The sequence below is a fragment of the Schistocerca nitens genome, chromosome 1 (assembly GCF_023898315.1).
Source record: "Schistocerca nitens isolate TAMUIC-IGC-003100 chromosome 1, iqSchNite1.1, whole genome shotgun sequence".
In the NCBI taxonomy this organism is placed as follows: Eukaryota; Metazoa; Arthropoda; class Insecta; order Orthoptera; family Acrididae; genus Schistocerca; species Schistocerca nitens.
This window is the reverse complement of record NC_064614.1, coordinates 790,208,618-790,230,117: the sequence shown is the minus strand read 5'-3', so window position 1 is coordinate 790,230,117 and position 21,500 is coordinate 790,208,618. Positions and strand designations below refer to the sequence as shown.

The 21,500-nt window shown below is 39.4% G+C and overlaps 1 protein-coding gene across 1 annotated transcript in view; it reads left to right on the top strand.

Moving 5' to 3' along the window:
* LOC126262186 (neurofibromin) overlaps nt 1-21,500 on the top strand; it is a 502,919-nt gene that overhangs the window by 128,693 nt on the left and 352,726 nt on the right. Inside the window, exons 13-14 of the mRNA XM_049958602.1 lie at nt 967-1,150; nt 10,032-10,218. Coding sequence (XP_049814559.1) covers nt 967-1,150; nt 10,032-10,218 — 371 coding nt within the window. The remainder of the gene's footprint in view (nt 1-966; nt 1,151-10,031; nt 10,219-21,500) is intronic.

Below are 21,500 nucleotides of genomic sequence, written 5' to 3'. Positions count from 1 at the left end.
AAAAGCACATCAATAAGAGTGAGAACATTGCAAGTTTCAGATGAAACCTTTTACAGAATTATAGTCACAAAACACACACACGCAAACACACACACAAACACACACGCACACACACACATACACATCTGTATGGCTGCATTACCTGGGCTTTGTGCACATGAGTACCCTATAACTCAGAGAAAGGATTCATCTGATAGCTAGCAAAGTTCTTGGTAGTTTCCAGTAGTCAGTGAACTATTACTTCAGCTCCTCAAAGTAAAAGAATATTAATTTTATAGATATTAATTTTTATACTGTGATAATGGAGAGTCCAGACTGGAGATAATGATTGGTGAGTGATACATAAAGATACTTAACAGTATGCAGTGAGTACTGAGAAGTTAACGAAATTTTTTGTGTTGTTAAAGGTGCCCGTGTGCTACACATCTGTTTGCTACAGATAAATGACAGCCTCTCCCAATTTCTATTTGAAGATATTTGTTTCATACAACTGTAGTATTACTTTCTCTTAACTATATCTTTATCTCAAAGCTGTGTTGTTTTACCCCTACCAGCAGATAATTAATATTACCAGTTGATGAGTAGACTACTTATTATTTCATGGTGTAATGCCTTATTCCTAACCAAAACTTGATTAGAAGCCAATGATTTTTAATAATTTAGTAAGATGTGAGTGTGTAGTTGCAGACACAATTTTAAATAAAATATTTGATAATTTGAAGCTGTATTTGGAGTTATTTGTATATTAAACTGTTGCGTTTCTTTTGCTAAATCACTTTAAAGTGTAAAGCATTTCTGTGGTAGTGTTATACTGTTAGCTGTATTACTGAAACCTGGCTTATGAGTAGTAATTTATAATTTTGATTGTGTTTCTGCTACTTATAGTACTGCTTACAATACTTTAAACAAGGTGACAATTTGCTCAATTGCACATCAGAACATAATTAGTATTTTAATCCTTTTCAGTTCACAGGTGTTGTTTTCCATCTCTCAGAAACTAATCCAGCATCAAATTATGAATTATACAGATATTTTAAAGTGGCTGCGAGAAATACTTGTTTGCAGAAATGCATTTTTATTACGCCACAAGGACTATGCAAATGTCGGAAGTCAGATCGCTATATGCAAGCAAGCACATATTAAATTAGAGGTACAGTACAGTATGGTTGCATTATCTTATGTTGGTGTGCATAACTTTAGTCTGTGGCTTTAAATTGACATTTTTGTACTGGTAGTTTATTTTGTGTGTTAATATGAATCTAAAGGTAATGCCATATTTGACCTGTAGGTTGGTTTGAACACCACAGTGTTTTAATTGCTATGGTCCTGTTGGGGGTGTTATGTCATCTGTTGTCTCCCTCTGACCTTCGAACTGACATACCCAGCCAGTTTAGGGGGATCTACACTTTAATGTGGCCTCTGAACGTCAGTGCAACTCAGCGTTCTCACATTAACAAACTACTAGAGATGAAAGTAGTGAGATATGACAGATAAAAGCCTAGGACTGACGAGGCTTCAAACAAAAAACCTTTGAATTCATAGGCTATCACTTTACCACTGAGCTGCCAAGCCATACGATAATTCTTGTTATCAAAGTATTTATATATTTTGTGTCATCACTGCTGCGTCATGTGCCCTCTGCTTATGAACTTCATTGTGTTTATGGAACTTGAACCATACATAGAAAGAACTGCTACAGCATAGTACAGACCATTACTGAAACAAATACGTAATGAGATGACATTTTTATTGAAAGACAGTAATAATTACACTGAAATCGCTGTGATCTGTGTTCATCCCCTGGCTTTGCAACTTGCTCCCTTGTTGGCCACAAGGTTGGCAAGGAGTTCTTGTGGTAGCATGCTCCCTTCCTCCACCAGTGTAATGACAACTGCTGCATAGTTGTTGTTACGTGTGGATGTGCTGCAATGTGTGTCTCCTAAGCATCCCACATATGCTCGATGGGTTTTAAGTCGAAGGAACAGGCAGGCCACCCCATTTACTGATTATCCTCTTGTTCCAAGAGCTCCTCCACTTGCACTGTTTGATGTGTTCACTCATTGTCATCCATAAAAATGAAATCAGGGCTGAAGCAAAGCTGTCATGTTTGAGAATGTTCCAAGGTGCATTATGTGTTCCCATCTGTAACTGTATGAGATATATCCAGAATCAGCACTCAGACTGAAGTTGTTCTCATCCAAGAAGAGAATGCGACCTCATTCCTCACTGTGCAGTCACTAAGCTCTTGGCACCATTGCAAACAGTGCTGCCAATGTATGGGCGTCAACAGAACACAACGTATTGGTCATCGAGCAAACAGACCACTCCCATGCAGTCGCTGTGTGACTGAGGAGCATGAGATTGAGATTGTTTTAGTTGCAATTGCACCCGATGTTTGATGTGGGTCCCTTCTTGCCTGATGCACAATGTAGCAGTCTGCTGCTGTAGTTGACCCTTGGTCAGTCACCTCCTCTCATTCAGGCAGCAGAGTCTGTGGTTCAGAATGCTCCCCATGCTGTTCTTGTGCAGATTTATCCAATTGTGTAATCAGTTTATTTCATACTAAAGTACTGGGCTACACTTGACACTCTGTCCTTCTTCCAGTTTCCTGATGACTCTTCATCAAGTAAAGTCATCCAGATATTTTCTGCGGACCATGTTGTTATGAGGAACACCACCACAGTGCATTGTAGCTGCTTGCTAATTAACACACACTTGGCTTTCCTGTTCCTTCAGCTGCCTCGTGTTGCAGGGCCAACCAGCCCCATTTGGCAGTTTAGTCACAGTGGTCTTACGTCATGTGATGCCTGGCTTTCTGTGAATGACTGGGAGGCCTCTGGTAACATGCATCCACACTTCCATTAATTTTCATTGTGTCGTTATTATGTTACGTTACTTTATCTACCTTGTCCGTAAGTTTTGCAGAGCAATGTGTGAGTAGTGCTAATGTTGCAAAAGAATTTAGAGGTAGCATGTAAGAGTGAAGTTCCTTACAGAAAGAATTCATGCTGTTCTTGTGCAGCTTTATCCAATTGTGAAATCAGTTTATTTCATAGTGATGCATGGTATTAGTGATGACGAGAGTTTTTATGCAGGGCTTCATAAAAAATTTGTATGGCACTTATGAAAAAATTTTAATGTTCAAATACTTCACTGGTAAAGTCAAAAACTGGCCAGAGGAGGGGAGGCTAACATTTGTTAGATACAGAGAGGAAACAATTAACAATTATTGTCTTCTGTGTGGCCAACAACCCAGAAGCAGCGAAAAACTTGTTGGTACATGAAAGGATCCATCTATACTCAGGATAAATACCAGCTACGATCAACACTGTGTAATAGGCTGTGGTCAGCAGTAGTTTTGTTACATTTGGAAGTAGTTTTTATTTATTTATTTTTGTACTTTGTGTGTGTATTTTGCAGCCATTATAGTAGGTACATCAAGAAGGATAGAAAATAATGAAACTTTACTTTTTGTGCATATACAGTGTGTTAGGAAGAATACCTGGTGAAATTTATAAGTGATTTGGTGGTATACAGGGTGTGAAATTTAGTGCACAGGGCTACTACCTCTGGAAGCAACATTGGCCTAACCTGGCTGGGCATTAAGTCAAACTGGGCTTAGATATGAGATACAGATATGCCACTTCATGCTACTTCATCTCTATGCAAGAGCTCATCAGTCATAGTGGCTGACGAGTGAAAGTATGCCAGTCTCTTGGCAACCCATGACCAGATGTTTTCAGTGGGTGAATGATCTGGAGAACATACTGGCTTGGGCAACAATCAAATACCGTCTTTGTCAAGGTAGGACAGGACAGCATTGGCAACATGTTATCTTGAATTATCTTGTTGAAAGTAATATCATGAAGAACTTATTGATAGAGATAGCCATCAACTTTAACACATCAGAAATGCAATGCCTGCTGTCCAGATTGCTGGCTGTGTGAATCAGAGGTGACCATGTAACATACTCAACATGATCCCTTACCATCATATCACGTGTTCGGCCTGTATGATGATGATAAATGCCATCTTACAATGTTCATTCTCCTTGGAGATTCATCCATTGTGAAGCAGTATGCATAACCAGGACTCATCTGAAAACATGAAGCGTCATTCCCATGTCCATTGTTGTTGTTGGGTGCACCATTTTTGGCACACCTCTCTCTGCTGCCATGTCAAGGGAAGCTGTAACAATGGTTGCTCTGCTGACTGTCTGTGATGTGCCAGACATTGTTGCTCTGTCTATCTGGGGAAATATCCTGCTGCAAACATATCCATTTCCTGATTCTTGGTGCATGGCATAGCTGTACGATTCTGCACAGCTGAACAAATAACATGTCTGTCCAACTTTGGTGTCATTAAAATTGTCATGGTACTGAGTATAACCCTCCTGAACCTATTGATTTCATACTTACATGACAGTTATAAGACCCTGATCATCACAAGCTGCAATAACAAGGAGCTATAACCTGCAGTCTTGATAGGGCACGATCCTACTGCTGTCAAATTCCCACATAGGTGTTTCTCCTTTTTACGTGAGCCATAACGACATTCTCACAAATGACCAGATTTCTGAATGAGAATCTTGTTGTGTAACTTTTCGTTAGGTACAGAATGTAGATGGCATTACACCTGCCTACTTTTGGTCTGTTGTGCTGAAATGCTTGTCATTTGCAACCAAAGTACTGAATATCAGTACAACTTTTGTTGCATGTTACTTTTATGATGTTGTATTTTTTATGGCCTGCAGTGTTGTATTAGGATATATCAAATGGTCAGACATGCCATATATTATGATTTGTCCATAATTATAATGATTTCTAGGTTAAAACTACAGTCTAGGGGGTCCTTGTTAAAATTACGGAATTTGCTATTTCATTTATTTTAGTAGTTTGAGAACAGGTTACTATGACAAAATAGGTGTGTGATCTATATTTTACTTTTTTGTCAATATGATTCTGTTTGAAGTGTCACTGTATACTTTCATTTTGCATGCCTGTTACACATTTTTCTTTTTCTTTTTTTTAATTCTTTGGAAATTCCTTTCACTCTGCTTACTGATGATGCAATGTTCTTAACTGTTTTGTCCTTTAAAAATTGATCTTATTTCACTCTCCACTAACATTTTGATTTAAAATAACATTTGCATTTTATATTTTGAAAAACATAGCTTTGAGATGTAATTTTTAAATTTCCAGCACCCTTCCTTGTCTTTCTTACTAGGGGTTAAAGACATAAATTTTTACTTTTCAGGCTTTTCATTTAGGCTTCAAATCAAGATTATTACTGTTGATTTAAAAAAAAAAAAAAAAAAAAAGTCTGGGCATGGCTGCCCAGGCAATCCCCCGCCCCCCAAATTCTCTAGTCTGCATCGTTACTGATAGCTTCTTTCCAAAGTTGGCATCTGTGAGTAGCAATAATTGTAGAAATAATTTATTATACACGAAGATATGTGCATTGTATGGCCTATTTTAGCTTTCTAGATAAAATGTGTAGAACAAATAACTAAGGAAATGATCTACAATATTAGCAAAAATATAGATTGCTATTACTGGTAAAGGTGACATGCTGACTAGCAGACAGGCACAACAAAAAGACTGTACACATTTAGCTTTTGGCCGAAGCCTTCTTGACATCATGCACACATGACTGTCATCTCCAGCAACTTGGATTGGAATGCAGCTATCATGTGAAACAAAAGCAGCAATCTGGAGTGAGGCAGGGAAGGGGGAGGGATAGAAGTGTACAGGTTGTGTGGTGTGTATTAGGGAGGGGTGGGGGCAAGTGAGCACAGAACGTGCAAGGACTAGATGGATGCATGACAAGACAGCCAGGTGCAGAATCAGGAGGCTATGGGGCAGGGAGGTGGGGAAATGGGGGTGGTAAAGGAGAGGAGCAGGGAAGGGGAAAGACAGGTAGGTGCATTAGCTGAGGGAACACACTATGAGGATGAGGGGCATGAGTAGGAAGGAGATGAAATGACAGATGGGGTCGAAACTGTTGGGTGGAGGGTGTTGGTACACTAGGTTACCGTAGGTTGAGGTGGGATAATTTTGGGAGTGAAGAATTTGTTGTAAGGATAACTCCCATATGTGCAGTTCAGAAAAGCTGCTAGTGGAGGGGAGGATCCAGCTGTCCCGGCTTGTGAAGCAGCCATTGTAATCAACCATGTTATGTTCAACTGCATGTTGTGTCACAGTGTAGCTCACTGGCTGAGTTTGATGGTGGTCATTTATCCTGGTGGACTGCTGGCTGGCATTCATACCAATATAAAAAGCTGTGCAGTGATTGCAGTAGAGTTGGTATGTGTCATGGCTGCTGTCACAGGTGGCCCAGCTTCTGATCGGGTAGGTTAAGCCTGTGGTAAGACAGGAATAGAAAGTGCTAGATTGTCGGATTGGACAGGTCTTCTGCAGGGATATGATCTCTTTGACAAGGGCTGGAGATTAGGAGTGGCATATGGATGGAGTAGGATGTTGTGGATTTTCAGTGGATGATGGAACACCATTTTAGGGGGATTGGGAAGGATTTTGGGTAGGATGCCTTCATTTCAAGGCATGATAATATGTAATTGAAGCCCTGACAAAGGATGTGGTTCAGTTGTACCAGTCCAGGGTAGCTGGTTCTTGAGGGTGGTAGAAAGATTGGGGGATGTGTGGGGAAATGGATACCCCTCCCCTCCCACACAAACACACACACACCTCCAAACTTTCCATCACCCCCAAGAACCAGCAAGAAACGAGTGCCCCCTTTGTCACCCAGAACAATTGAACCACATCCTTCATCAGGGCTTTGATTATCTATCATCAGGCCCTGAAATGAGCAATATCCTACTGAAAATCCTCCTCAAACCTCCTGAAGTTGTGTTCCATCACTCACCCAATCTCCACAACATCCTGGTCCATCACTATGCCACTCTCAATCCAAACCCCTTGTCACAGGGTCATATCCCTGTGGAAGACCCAGGTGTGAGACATGCCTAATCCATTCAGCCAGCATTTCCTGTTCCAAACCTCTCACAGGCTTCTCCTACCACATCAGAAGCTGGGCCACTTGTGAAAGCAGCCATGTCATATACCAGTTCTACTGCAGTCACTACAGAGCTTTTTATGTTGTTAGGACTGCCAACCAACGTCCACCAGTATAAATGGCCACCACCAAACTCAGCCAAGAGCACAGTGGACCACCCTGGGACACAACATGCAGCTGAGCATAATAAGCTTGATTTCATAGGCTGCTTCACAACATGGGTCAGCTGGATCCTCCCCTCCACCACGAGCCTTTCTTAACTGTGCAGATGGGAGTTATTCTTACAATACATTCTCCATTCCCAAAATTATCCTGGCCTCAGTCTATGGTAACATATTGTACCCACACTCTTCACACATCATCTCCTTCCTATTCATGTCCCCTCACCCTCATTGTGTGTGCCCTCTGACAATGCACCCGCCTGTCTTTCCATGTCCCCGCAACTCTTCTTTTCAACCCCTCACCTCCTTGCCCCACAATGCCCTGAAGTTGTGCGAGGCATTCTGGTCTTACCTTCATCTAATCCCTACATGCTCCTGCTTGTGCGAATACATGTGTATTTTCTATTCTGAAGCAAGCTTTGGCTGAAAGCTAAATGTGTGACAGTATTTCCGTTGTGCTTGTCTGCAACTCAGAGTGTCATCTTTGTGGTAAGTAGCCGTCTGTCTTTTTCCTAATATTGTAGATTATTTACTTATTTATTTATTGTACTCAAATGGAGCATATTATCTATACAGCTATAATAAATCATACAGTGCATGTATCTGTGTATATAAATTATTTCTACAATAATTATTACAATTTGCTACTTACTATTACTACACAGGTGGCCATAAAAATTGCAAAACCATAAAGCCAGCGTGCAACAAAAGTCATATTGGAATCCAATGGTTGGGCATGCAAATGACAAGCATTTCAGTGCAGCTGCGCAGAGTAGGTGGGAGTAATGCCATCTACATTCTGTACATGAGGAAAAGTTACACAAGAACTTTCTCAGTCAGAAATCTGGTTATTTGTGAGAACATCATTTTGTGCCTCGTGTAAGAAGGAGAAATGGAATTCAACAGTAGTAAACTGCAGTGTATCATTCCACGAAACTCCTACCTGGAGTTCCCTTTGCTTAACTAGGTAAACTGTACAGATGTCATGTTGGTGAAGGATTACCATCTTAAGGTGGTAATGGAATGTAAAATTTACTGAAGCCTTGAGAAGTGATCATTATGTGCCAAAATGCAGCTGTGCCAGTTGAAGTTATTTTTGCACTTAGTGATCTCTACTGCTTGTTTGATGAGAGAGTCCCAGTACGTTTTAGTGTGGAACAAGAGTTTTATTTCATCATAATTTAAGTTGACTCAGAAGGCTGTGTTCGGCAACAGATGATTTTTCTAAAACTTGGATTTTAATGTGTCATTGATATTTGGAATCTTTACAGACTGATATAATTGTTGTTGTGCTGGCAAGGGATTTTGTAACTTCCAGGAACTCTTAGGGCAGTATTGTCATTAACTGCATGCAGCATCTGTTTTAATTTCCTGGGTGTGCGAAAAACATCTTTTGCCCCTTATCTACCCAGAATTTTCTCAATTTAGCTGCACAGAAAGGGAATAGTGCAAAAGGAGGATCATATGACAGTTGTTGCATGCCTGTTTGTTTTCATTTCTTGGACAGTGCTAATTTAATATGGTGGTGCCCATTGACATTATTTTGGAAGATGTAAATTTGACAGCATTTCAAGAACTGAAATCTGGAAATTCGTATAGGAATGTAGAATCTACCAGTCTTTCTCTTGCTCTAACAGCAGTCTGTATACAAATTGGATGAACTGTATGAGGATGCTTTGGTAGCTCAGATGGTAGAGCACTTGGCCGCGAAAGGCAAAGGTCCCGAGTTGGAGTCTCAGTCGGGCACACAGTTTTAATATGCCAGGAAGTTTCAATTTATATGTTGCTGCTTTGTGAGTACGTAATACTGTGTTTGGGTTCAAATTCTAGTTGGGCTCAAAGATTTAATTTGTCATATATAATCAGTAAAGCACATGCTTTGCCAAAGGGTAGGTTTCCATACCAACAAATTACATTTTACTGAAAAGTGATAAAAGAAGAGTTTCAATTTTGGGATATATGGTAGATACCAATAAGAATCAGTTCTAAACTGAATTCGGATGAGAACTGGTGCAGCAAATGAGACCTCAAAGCTCATGGTGTTTTAGAAGAAGGTGGTTGAGAAAAGGAGCCTCAGTGGACCATAAGCAGAGATCACGGTAATGAGCTGGAAATTAGAACTAAGTCAAGATTGGCAAGTTTGAGATCTAAGTTTACAATCATAATAGAGGTACATCTTTAGATTGCGTCAGGCTGAACTTGGAGTTTGTATAGTTCCAGAGGTGGAAGTTGACATCATTATTGGACAGGGAATTCACTACACCCTCCATCATTTTTCTATGGTGAGTGCAGTTATCAAGCAGAAATTTGTGTGTAGTAAATTACCAACTTTTTTGCGGAATGAGGGACGATGACATAATGTTTTCAATAACATTCTTAGCAATTGATAACAATATGATTAGGTGCATTTAAATATAGATTTAATGTTTCTGTAGTTATGTATTTGTAATCAACTTTTAGTTTTGTTTTCTGAAAATATGGCATGGTGCATGATGTTGGGAGTTAAAGATAAAATCTCCTGCTAGATTTAAGAATCTGATACAAAATATGGACCTGTAGTCTTTCATGGGAGTTGAAGAAGCTGAAAGGATTATAGTGTTTTCAGTAAAGTCTCTCTCTCTCTCTCTCTCCCTCCCTCCCTCCCTCCCTCCCTCTTCCTCCATAATTTTTTCTTTTTTAATGAGGCTTCTACCACAGTTAATGTAATAAAGTAATAGCAGGCTGCAGAGGTAATTTTCTGTCTACAGTTAAAGTGTGTTATCTGATGACTTACTGTTTGTATGATGAAGTTGGTAAGCTGACACATTTCATCATTTGCAATATTCTCTTTCCATTTAGGTTGTATTTTTCATGTACCTATGGAGCATTGACATAGAAGCAGTTTTGGTAGCGATGTCTTGCTTCAGCTTGCTTTGCGAAGAGGCAGATATACGATGTGGATCAGATGAAGTTACAGCAACATCATTACTACCTAACTACCATCTTTATCAAGAACTATCACAGGCTGCCACAGTGCTCACCACAGGTTTGTGTCAACAGTGTACTACAAAATACTTGGTGAATTGTGGTGTGCTTAATAAACTATAAAAAAAGAAACTTTTTTGGAAATACAGTGTGTACATAAAGTCTGGGAATACTTTCAGTTATTTATTCCATAAGAACCAAACATTGTACAGATATCATACATATGTCATTTTGAAGAGAAATCCTGAAAGGTTTTTTTTTTTTCATGTATGCTGCCACAGCGTGGTTTGGTAATTTGCCGATAGTCAACGCTAGTCGCAAACTTGGCGAGTTCAGTTGCGAGAGCACTTTGCTGAGAGCACTGTCGCTGGATATTCCTACTTGGACTTGTTGCAGCAATGCCTGATGCCTCAAATGCAATCGTACTCTCCTTTCATATTTCAGCAGGATGGGGCTCCACCCCATTTTCATAGTGAAATTTGTGGGTACCTGAACACGGAGCTGCTGCATCGATGGATCGGCCATGCTACAGAAGAGGACAGCTGTTTCATGAAAAGGCCTCCCCAATCACCGCATCTCACTCCGCGTGACTTTTTTATGTGGGGACACATTAAAGGTCTGGTGTATGTACCGCTTCTACCTCATGATGTAGCAGAGCTCTGGGAGAGATTATGGGAAACGACTGCAACAGTCGACAATGCCATGCTGTGACCAGTATGGCAAGAATTCGATTACTGTATTGACTTCTGCCAGGTCACTCATGGTTCACATATCGAATGCATGTAAAAAAAGAACTTTCATAGTTTCTTTTCAAAATGCAATATGTAAGACATCTGTATGATGTTTAGTTCTTGTGCAATAAATAATTGAAAGAGTTCCCGGACTTTTTACTACATTAAAAAGTTTTCAATGCATGATAATGAGAATGCACATGTGGTGTGTTATTTACTCAGATGCCAAAAAATGCTATTTGGTTACATTGTAAGATGAAATCACTATTCGTAATATATCGCAATGCGGCAGAAATTTTGAATTCATCAGAATACATATCTGAAATAATAGTCAGAATCAGTCTATGGCCATATCTTATGTATTTATTTGTATTATGTTGACAGCTGATCCTCCCTAGTTATGACAGCTTTCATTTTCACTGGCTGTTCTTCAGTCAGGCTCCAAAATGTAAAGATTTCATTTCTTTGAGGAAAACTGAAATGAAAACCAATGTGGTCTCTGTGAATTTCAAAATATCTCATACATTCTTATTCCACGCAGGATTCTTACTGTCATCAATACATTTGCAATGCAGACTGTGCAGTATGGATCAGTAGTCATACATACACACATAATACTCACTTTGGTCCTATTAGTTGACAAGCCCACCCCCCATGAACCATGGACCTTGCCGTTGGTGGGGAGGCTTGCGTGCCTCAGCCATACAGATGGTCGTACCGTAGGTGCAACCACAACGGAGGGGTATCTGTTGAGAGGCCAGACAAACATGTGGTTCCTGAAGAGGGGCAGCAGCCTTTTCAGTAGTTGCAGGGGCAACAGTCTGGATGATTGACTGATCTGGCCTTGTAACATTAACCAAAACGGCCTTGCTGTGCTGGTACTGCAAACGGCTGAAAGCAAGGGGAAACTTCAGCCGTAATTTTTCTCGAGGACATGCAGCTTTACTGTATGATTAAATGATGATGGCGTCCTCTTGGGTAAAATATTCCGGAGGTAAAATAGTCCCCCATTCGGATCTCCGGGCTGGGACTACTCAAGAGGACGTCGTTATCAGGAGAAAGAAAACTGGCATTCTACGGATCGGAGCGTGGAATGTCAGATCCCTTAATCGGGCAGGTAGGTTAGAAAATTTAAAAAGGGAAATGGATAGGTTAAAGTTAGATATAGTGGGAATTAGTGAAGTTCGGTGGCAGGAGGAACAAGACTTTTGGTCAGGTGATTACAGGGTTATAAATACAAAATCAAATAGGGGTAATGCAGGAGTAGGTTTAATAATGAATAAACAAATAGGAGTGCGGGTTAGCTACTACAAACAGCATAGTGAACGCATTATTGTGGCCAAGATAGACACAAAGCCCATGCCTACTACAGTAGTACAAGTTTATATGCCAACTAGCTCTGCAGATGATGAAGAAATTGATGAAATGTATGACAAGATAAAAGAAATTATTCAGTAGTGAAGGGAGACGAAAATTTAATAGTCATGGGTGACTGGAATTCGTCAGTAGGAAAAGGGAGAGAAGGAAACATAGTAGGTGAATATGGATTGGGGGTAAGAAATGAAAGAGGAAGCCGCCTTGTAGAATTTTGCACAGAGCATAACTTAATCATAGCTAACACTTGGTTCAAGAATCATAAAAGAAGGTTGTATACCTGGAAGAATCCTGGAGATACTAAAAGGTATCAGATAGATTATATAATGGTAAGACAGAGATTTAGGAACCAGGTTTTAAATTGTAAGACATTTCCAGGGGCAGATGTGGATTCTGACCACAATCTATTGGTTATGAACTGCAGATTGAAACTGAAGAAACTGCAAAAAGGTGGGTGTTTAAGGAGATGGGACCTGGATAAACTGAAAGAACCAGAGGTTGTAGAGAGTTTCAGGGAGAGCATAAGGGAACAATTGACAGGAATGGGGGAAAGAAATACAGTAGAAGAAGAATGGGTAGCTCTGAGGGATGAAGTAGTGAAGGCAGCAGAGGATCAAGTAGGTAAAAAGACGAGGGCTAATAGAAATCCTTGGGTAACAGAAGAAATATTGAATTTAATTGATGAAAGGAGAAAATATAAAAATGCAGTAAATGAAGCAGGCAAAAAGGAATACAAACGTCTCAAAAATGAGATCGACAGGAAGTGCAAAATGGCTAAGCAGGGATGGCTAGAGGACAAATGTAAGGATGTAGAGGCTTGTCTCACCAGGGGTAAGATAGATACTGCCTACAGGAAAATTAAAGAGATCCTTGGAGAGAAGAGAAGCACTTGTATGAATATCAAGAGCTCAGATGGCAACCCAGTTCTAAGCAAAGAAGGGAAGGCAGAAACGTGGAAGGAGTATATAGAGGGTTTATACAAGGGCGATGTACTTGAGGACAATATTATGGAAATGGAAGAGGATGTAGATGAAGATGAAATGGGAGATAAGATACTGTGTGAAGAGTTTGACAGAGCACTGAAAGACCTGAGTCGAATCAAGGCCCCGGGAGTAGACAACATTCCATTAGAACTACTGATGGCCTTGGGAGAGCCAGTCATGACAAAACTCTACCATCTGGTGAGCAAGATGTATGAGACAGGCGAAATACCCACAGACTTCAAGAAGAATATAATAATTCCAATCCCAAAGAAAGCAGGTGTTGACAGATGTGAAAATTACCGAACTATCAGTTTAATAAGTCACAGCTGCAAAATACTAACGTGAATTCTTTACAGACGAATGGAAAAACTGGTAGAAGCGGACCTCGGGGAAGATCAGTTTGCATTCCATAGAAATGTTGGAACACGTGAGGCAATACTAACCTTACGACTTATCTTAGAAGAAAGATTAAGAAAAGGCAAACCTACGTTTCTAGCATTTGTAGACTTAGAGAAAGCTTTTGACAACGTTAACTCGAATACTCTCTTTCAAATTCTGAAGGTGGCAGGGGTAAAATACAGGGACCGAAAGGCTATTTACTATTTGTACAGAAACCAGATGGCAGTTATAAGAGTCGAGGGGCATGAAAGGGAAGCAGTGGTTGGGAAAGGAGTGAGACAGGGTTGTAGCCTCTCCCCGATGTTATTCAATCTGTATATTGAGCAAGCAGTAAAGGAAACAAAAGAAAATTTCGGAGTAGGTATTAAAATTCATGGAGAAGAAGTAAAAGCTTTGAGGTTCGCCGATGACATTGTAATTCTGTCAGAGACAGCAAAGGACTTGGAAGAGCAGTTGAACGGAATGGACAGTGTCTTGAAAGGAGGATATAAGATGAACATCAACAAAAGCAAAACGAGGATAATGGAATGTAGTCAAATTAAATCGGGTGATGCTGAGGGGATTAGATTAGGAAATGAGACACTGAAAGTAGTAAAGGAGTTTTGCTATTTAGGGAGCAAAATAACTGATGATGGTCGAAGTAGAGGGGATATAAAATGTAGACTGGCAATGGCAAGGAAATCGTTTCTGAAGAAGAGAAATTTGTTAACATCGAGTATAGATTTAAGTATCAGGAAGTCGTTTCTGAAAGTATTTGTATGGAGTGTAGCCATGTATGGAAGTGAAACATGGATGATAACCAGTTTGGACAAGAAGAGAATAGAAGCTTTCGAAATGTGGTGCTACAGAAGAATGCTGAAGATAAGGTGGGTAGATCACGTAACTAATGAGGAGGTATTGAATAGGATTGGGAAGAAGAGAAGTTTGTGGCACAACTTGACTAGAAGAAGGGATCGGTTGGTAGGACATGTTTTGAGGCATCAAGGGATCACAAATTTAGCATTGGAGGGCAGCGTGGAGGGTAAAAATCGTAGAGGGAGACCAAGAGATGAATACACTAAGCAGATTCAGAAGGATGTAGGTTGCAGTAGGTACTGGGAGATGAAGAAGCTTGCACAGGATAGAGTAGCATGGAGAGCTGCATCAAATCAGTCTCAGTACTGAAGACCACAACAACAACAACAGTTGATAACACAAATGCCATTCTAACCGTGTACTGTAGTGTTACATAATAAACTTTTGAGTTAATTGGGAACCTGCAAGTTTCATAGTAGATCCTACATGATCTTGCAAATGCTGTTTGCTATGCAGTCTCTAAACTGGAAATCTTCCACTGAAATGATAGATGTTATATTGTGTTTCAATACTCCACTATACAACTTCCATTGTTCTCTACATTGCATGAGGAAATGCCTAATATTTGCTGGTGTGCAGCATATAAAGAACTGTCTAGCATTGGATGTCAAGTTTCTGTAGTTCATCTGGACAGTCCTGATACTTTAAGCAGAACCTGGTATACTGTATTTTATGGACTTTGACACACTTTTTCCTTCAAAAAATTGCCTCCAAAAATCAGGCATGTCTTATACTCTAATTTATGTAAAAATGTCCAGTGTTTGATTTTAAATTCCCTCCAGTCTTAAAAATGGCCACATATTCGATTCCACGGGAAACATAGCTCTGTCTGGCAACATTGGATTCAACTGGCAGCAGCAGTGCACTGGTGCAACGAACATCAGTTGCAGGGATTCACAAGCTTGCTAACACTGTCTTCCTCCTGCCCTGCCATCAAAAACCCAGACCGCTGCCTAGCCTACAGTGTGTCATTGCAGTCTGTGGTGCTAGTGAACTTGAATTTGAAGGGATTTGTGTTATCAGTAACAGTACAATATTTTTTTAGTGTTTCATAATGGAAAAAAATAAAAGGTTTTAATATGGTGCTGGCTATAAATTGAAAGTAATAGCATATGCCGAAGAACATGGAAACAGAGCAGCTAAGCAGCATTTTGGCCCTCCATTAACAGAAGAAACCATTCGTGATTGGTGTGTTAGTGAAGAAGAGCTGAAAAAAATGAGGAAGACTGAACGTGTAAATAGAGGATTGAATGCAAAATGGTCAAAACTAGAAGATGACATATTGAAAAGGATTCAAGGACAAATGACATTGGAATTAATACAAAAATGCTTCAAATACGCAAGGCTAATGCTACAGGTGAACTTAACAGACTTTAAGGGTGCAGTCGGTTGGTGCTACAGGTTTATAAAGTGTCATGGATTTCGTATGTGAAGCAAAACCAAAATATCCCAGAAAATACCAGAGAATGGAAAGAAAATATTATTTTTCCATCACTTTATTTTCAACGTCGAAAGAAAACCAGTGTGGAACTAAGCCAAATAGTGAATACGGATGAAACTGCTCTGACATTTGATGTGCTGAGTAACAGAACTGTTGCCATGAAAAGTGCTAAAACTGTAACTATAAAAACAAGAGGATATGAAAAAATGCACTACACTGTTGTCCTTTCATGTTGTGCTGAGGGTACTAAACTTAATCCAGTGATAGTTTTCAAGCTCAAAATATTGCCAAAACCTTCTGAAATACTGCTGGGTATTGTTGTTCACGTACATGAAAAGGATTGGATGGACGTAGCTAGTATGAAATTATGGATTAACAGAGTGTGGGAGAGCGGGAAAGATGCTGTATTGAAGAAGAGTTCTCTTCTTGTGCTAGATCAGTTTAGTACTCATTTGAAAAATTCTGTGAAACAGAAATTGAGACAGGAAAATACAACGCTTGCTGCTATATTGGAAGTACTTACTCCACAATTGCAACCTCTCGATGTTATGATAAATAAACCATTTAATGTGTATATAAGAGAGGAATGGAACAAATGGATGCTAGATGAAACCTAACATGAATTCACACCAAAGAGAGCTTTGAAACAACCTACAATCAGATTAGTGCATCCGTGGATAAAACAGTCGTGGTCTAGAGTGAGAGAAGACATTATTTTTAAATCTTTCATGAAGAGTGGCATAAGTAATGCTCTCGATAGCAGTGAAGAGGATGACGATGATGACAAAGAGGAAAGACAAGAAGAAGAAAGTTTAGAAGACGATTTTCAGGGATTTTATTCTCATTTCAATTATATAAATTAAGAACTTTTTTTTTAGTCTGGCTTTGCATTCTGATAATAAAAATGGTAAAAATGCTATTTTTCAAAATTGCTTAAAAATTAAGGTGTATCTTATAACCTGCAGCATCTTATAGTCTGTAAAATACAATAGTCGAAACTTTTTCAATGCAAATTCTCATATATGATTGCTAGTTTCTCAGGCAAGCTGTCCACAATGCTCACTGACCTGTGCAGGCCAGAAGTTGAATTCAGTTAGGCACCTTCCAAAGAGTAGATGCCCTGTTATAATTCAGTACCGATTTTAGCGAAAAAATTGACTGGATTTAGGGGGGATAGAATGTTTCACACCAGCCCATGTCGAATGCCAGAAGAGAATGAAAAGAAAATATTATTTTTCCATCACTTTATTATTGAATGTAGAAAGAAAAGCAGCGTGGAACTAAGTCAAATAATGAATACGGATGATGGCACCTACTCATCAGATGATCTTAGAAAGTCAACACCTCTATGAAACAATCCATTCTGCTCTTGTGACAGATTTTTTGCTTCACTTAACCAATCTATTACATTGATGTTTATAAAGGAATATTTTCTGAAAAAATTATTGTTGACTGCAGCATTTCTTGAAAGAGAAACCAAAGTTATGGATATTTTTGGGTTTGATAGAGGATGAAAAAGTTACACACTAAATGAGAACATGTCAAACATTCACCCACTCATCTAGAATGAAAATCATATGAGGACTGATGTATTAAATATGGTATTGCCATTGGCAGTGTGAAGAAAAACTGTAAAAGTGGATGGAATATATAAGAAAATATACAGTGTAAAAACAATGAATTCCATTACAAAATATTATGCAGTTTTGTACATCCCCTATCTGAGCAGATCATATGGCTCTTGTATTGAACCCTGAAGAATTTGTGTCCTTCTGCCAAAGACTGTCAGTTGTGTGAGTCATGGATTTGCAAAGAGATCTAAATCACAGTCATAAATAATTTTAATTATTACAGTTATCCATTTTCTTTTATTGAAGAATCAGCTTTACTGTATCCTGGTAAGTTGACATGTTTCAGTTTATCAGAATATTCTTATTTACAATTGTGGTTTTTCTTGTGAGTATTACACATCTCACTGAAACGACATATCCTGTCCAGAGACTGTTGAAAATAGAGCAAAATATCTTCTTAAAAATTATATTTGAGTCCATGTTTTAAAACCTTAAATCATTGTCTTAACTTGATTTTAAACTTCTTCAGTAATTACTTTACATGACAGATCCAGTGACTAAAGTTTGTTTGTAGTAATTTAAGATTCAAATAATTGCATATATTTTTCAATACTTCTTGCCTCACAGCCAGCGGGGAATCAAGAATTTACTATCGTGAGCAAAATCAGGGTAAGATCGTTGTTTATAATGTATCCACCATTTCTCTACGATTTCAAAGCCATGTATATTGTTAGCTTGGAGATAATGTATCATAAAATGATACTTGTTGGGAAACTTACCATAAAACTGTGATTAAATCAGCCACAAATTTTATTTTGCATGTACAGTAACACTTTTCAGTCTTTCAGTCAGTTTTCATATTCAAGGAATTTGTTGCTGATGTTTTACTCTGTTATATATTTTATCATTATGTTTTGTTCCTTCCTGGTATTTCATTTTTCCCTTTACCTTTACTCTCCTTCCGTGTCTGTTTGGGTAAGATAATATTATTATGAGATGTGCTGCATGCACCGTGGAGTATTGGTTAGCGTAGCTGGCTGGCGTGATGCAGGGTGCCGTTTCAGATTCTAGCTTCAATGAATATTTGTTAATGTAGTATTTCTCATTTGTGAAAGGTTCTCAAAATTTTTTATGTTTGTAATGTTTGCATATTGTGGAATATTCAGTATTTGTATAAACAGCAGCACTCTACATCCAGAGGCAGTTCTGTTCTAGCTGTACGTTGGTATCTGCAGTAAATGTGCTTTCAGTGCTAAGTATAGTGCTTCATTAACAACCCTGTCTTTGGATCTGGGTTTTATTGTGGCCATGATGTGATAGTATAGAACGCTATCTTTTACTTTCTTGTTGTCATTTATCATATTAATTTTCTTTATTGTCCTTGAACTCCAGGTTGGAATATCAACAATGTTGGAAAATACAGATTGCTACTTACTGTAAAAAATGATAAGTTAAGTTGCAGACAGGCACAATTAAAAGACACTTACACCTAAGCTTTCGGCCACAACCTTTGTCAGAAAAAGAAAGAGAAACACACAACATTCATTCACACAAGCAAGCATACCACATGCACATGTGACGGCCAGCTCTGGCAGCTTGGACCAGAGCGCAGCTATCACGTGGAATGGAAGCAGCAATCTGGAGGGGGTGGGGAAGAGGAAGGGAAAGCAGCGTATGGGTGGGAGAGAGAAGAGCTCTCTCTGGCGGACTCTGCCAGGACAAGACTGCCTACAGGCGCACGTCAAGAGGTTGTGGGGCAGGGAGGTGGTGAAAACGGAACAAAAAAGGAGAGGAGTGGGAAAGATGGGCAGATGAAATGGTAGAGGGTGGCAAACAGAGAAGATGGGAGGCGAGAATTGGGAGGTGATAGGACAGCCTATGAGTGTCTTTTAATTGTGCCTGTCTGCAGCTTAACATGTCATATTTACAGTAAGTAGCAATCTATCTTTTGCTACTTTGTTGTTTTATTATTGTTGCACCAAATGAGAGTAATCATTGAAATATGTAGTTGCATATTTTGTGAGAGGCCAAGTATGAAAGTTAATTAAGAAATAAGATACTGAAAAGTGAAATATAAACAGTGTTGTTCACAAAGTCAAAATGTACACAAAGAAAATTGAAAACACTGCTGTGCTCTGCTGGGAAAGTGTAACTGCTTATTTGTATATGCAGGAGGAGGAGGAGATTAGTGTTTAATGTTCCGTCAACAGTGAGATCATTAGAGACGGAGTGCAAGCTCAAATGAGAGAAAGATAGAGAAGGTAATTGGCCATGTCCTTTCAAAGGAACCATCCCAGCATTTGCCTGAAGCAATGTAGGGAAATCACGGAAAACATAATCAGGATGGCTAGATGCAGGTTTGAATCGTTGTCCTCCCAAATGGGAGTCCAGTGTGCTAACCACTGTACTGTTGTGCTCAGTTTGTTTGTGTGTGTGTGTTTTGTATTAGTTAACTCTGAAGAAATACATTGTCTGAAAGCTCACTATTTTTTCAGTCTTCTTTATATAACTGTCAACTGCCTCAGCTAGGTGAGTGGTTACCTTTACCCTCCTATTATTTATTAAGAAAAGGTATAGGATACTGAATAATTGTGTAGTGTCAGAAAGTTTGAGATTTTAGAAAGAAACCAAGGAGTAATTTGTTCATCAATTTAAAAAAACAAAATATCGTGATTTGAGACCTACTTCTTGAAATACACATGCCTGAAATGCAGTTATCATATGTAAGGTTTGAAAAACTTTGTCTGATAGTGTTGTAAAGCTGATTGAGTGAGCTGCATATGGATTACAGTATTATTTTTCTGTTGGAATCTATCAGCATGCACCTTCCTTTTTTACATTTTCTTTTTGTAATTATTTTTTGTTTTGAAATTTGGTTATTGCAGCTTCATCTTTCTGACTCTCTTCACCTTCCATTTCTGTTTGCGAACTGTGGTTGCTTTTGAGTATCTCTTGTGTTTGACAAAAAAATGGTTCAAATGGCTCTGAGCACTATGGGACTCAACATCTTAGGTCATAAGTCCCCTAGAACTTAGAACTACTTAAACCGAACTAACCTAAGGACATCACACACACCCATGCCCGAGGCAGGATTCGAACCTGCGACCGTAGCAGTCCCGCGGTTCCGGACTGCAGCGTCAGAACTGCACGGCCACCGCGGCCGGCGTGTTTGACATTTGACCTGTTAATCTTCATCAGGTAATTGTTGATGCGTGATGACTGGGTGTTGTCTGATGTCCTTAGGTTAGTTAGGTTTAAGTAGTTCTAAGTTCTAGGGGACTGATGACTGTAGATGTTAAGTCCCATGGTGCTCAGAGCCATTTGAACCAATTGTTGATGCTCTAGAATGTAAAACTCTTATAAGCGACCGTAGCAGTCCCGCGGTTCCGGACTGCAGCGTCAGAACCGCACGGCCACCGCGGCCGGCGTGTTTGACATTTGACCTGTTAATCTTCATCAGGTAATTGTTGATGCGTGATGACTGGGTGTTGTCTGATGTCCTTAGGTTAGTTAGGTTTAAGTAGTTCTAAGTTCTAGGGGACTGATGACTGTAGATGTTAAGTCCCATGGTGCTCAGAGCCATTTGAACCAATTGTTGATGCTCTAGAATGTAAAACTCTTATAAGCGACCGTAGCAGTCCCGCGGTTCCGGACTGCAGCGTCAGAACCGCATGGCCACCGCGGCCGGCGTGTTTGACATTTGACCTGTTAATCTTCATCAGGTAATTGATGATGCGTGATGACTGGGTGTTGTCTGATGTCCTTAGGTTAGTTAGGTTTAAGTAGTTCTAAGTTCTAGGGGACTAATGACTGTAGATGTTAAGTCCCATGGTGCTCAGAGCCATTTGAACCAATTGTTGATGCTCTAGAACGTAAAACTCTTATAAGTTCTTTATCACCCCTGCGCAGCAGTAAATTAGTAGTACCGCCAGAATGTGAAACACTGCTGTTTGTTATCTGCTCCCACTCCCCATTCCACTCATACACAC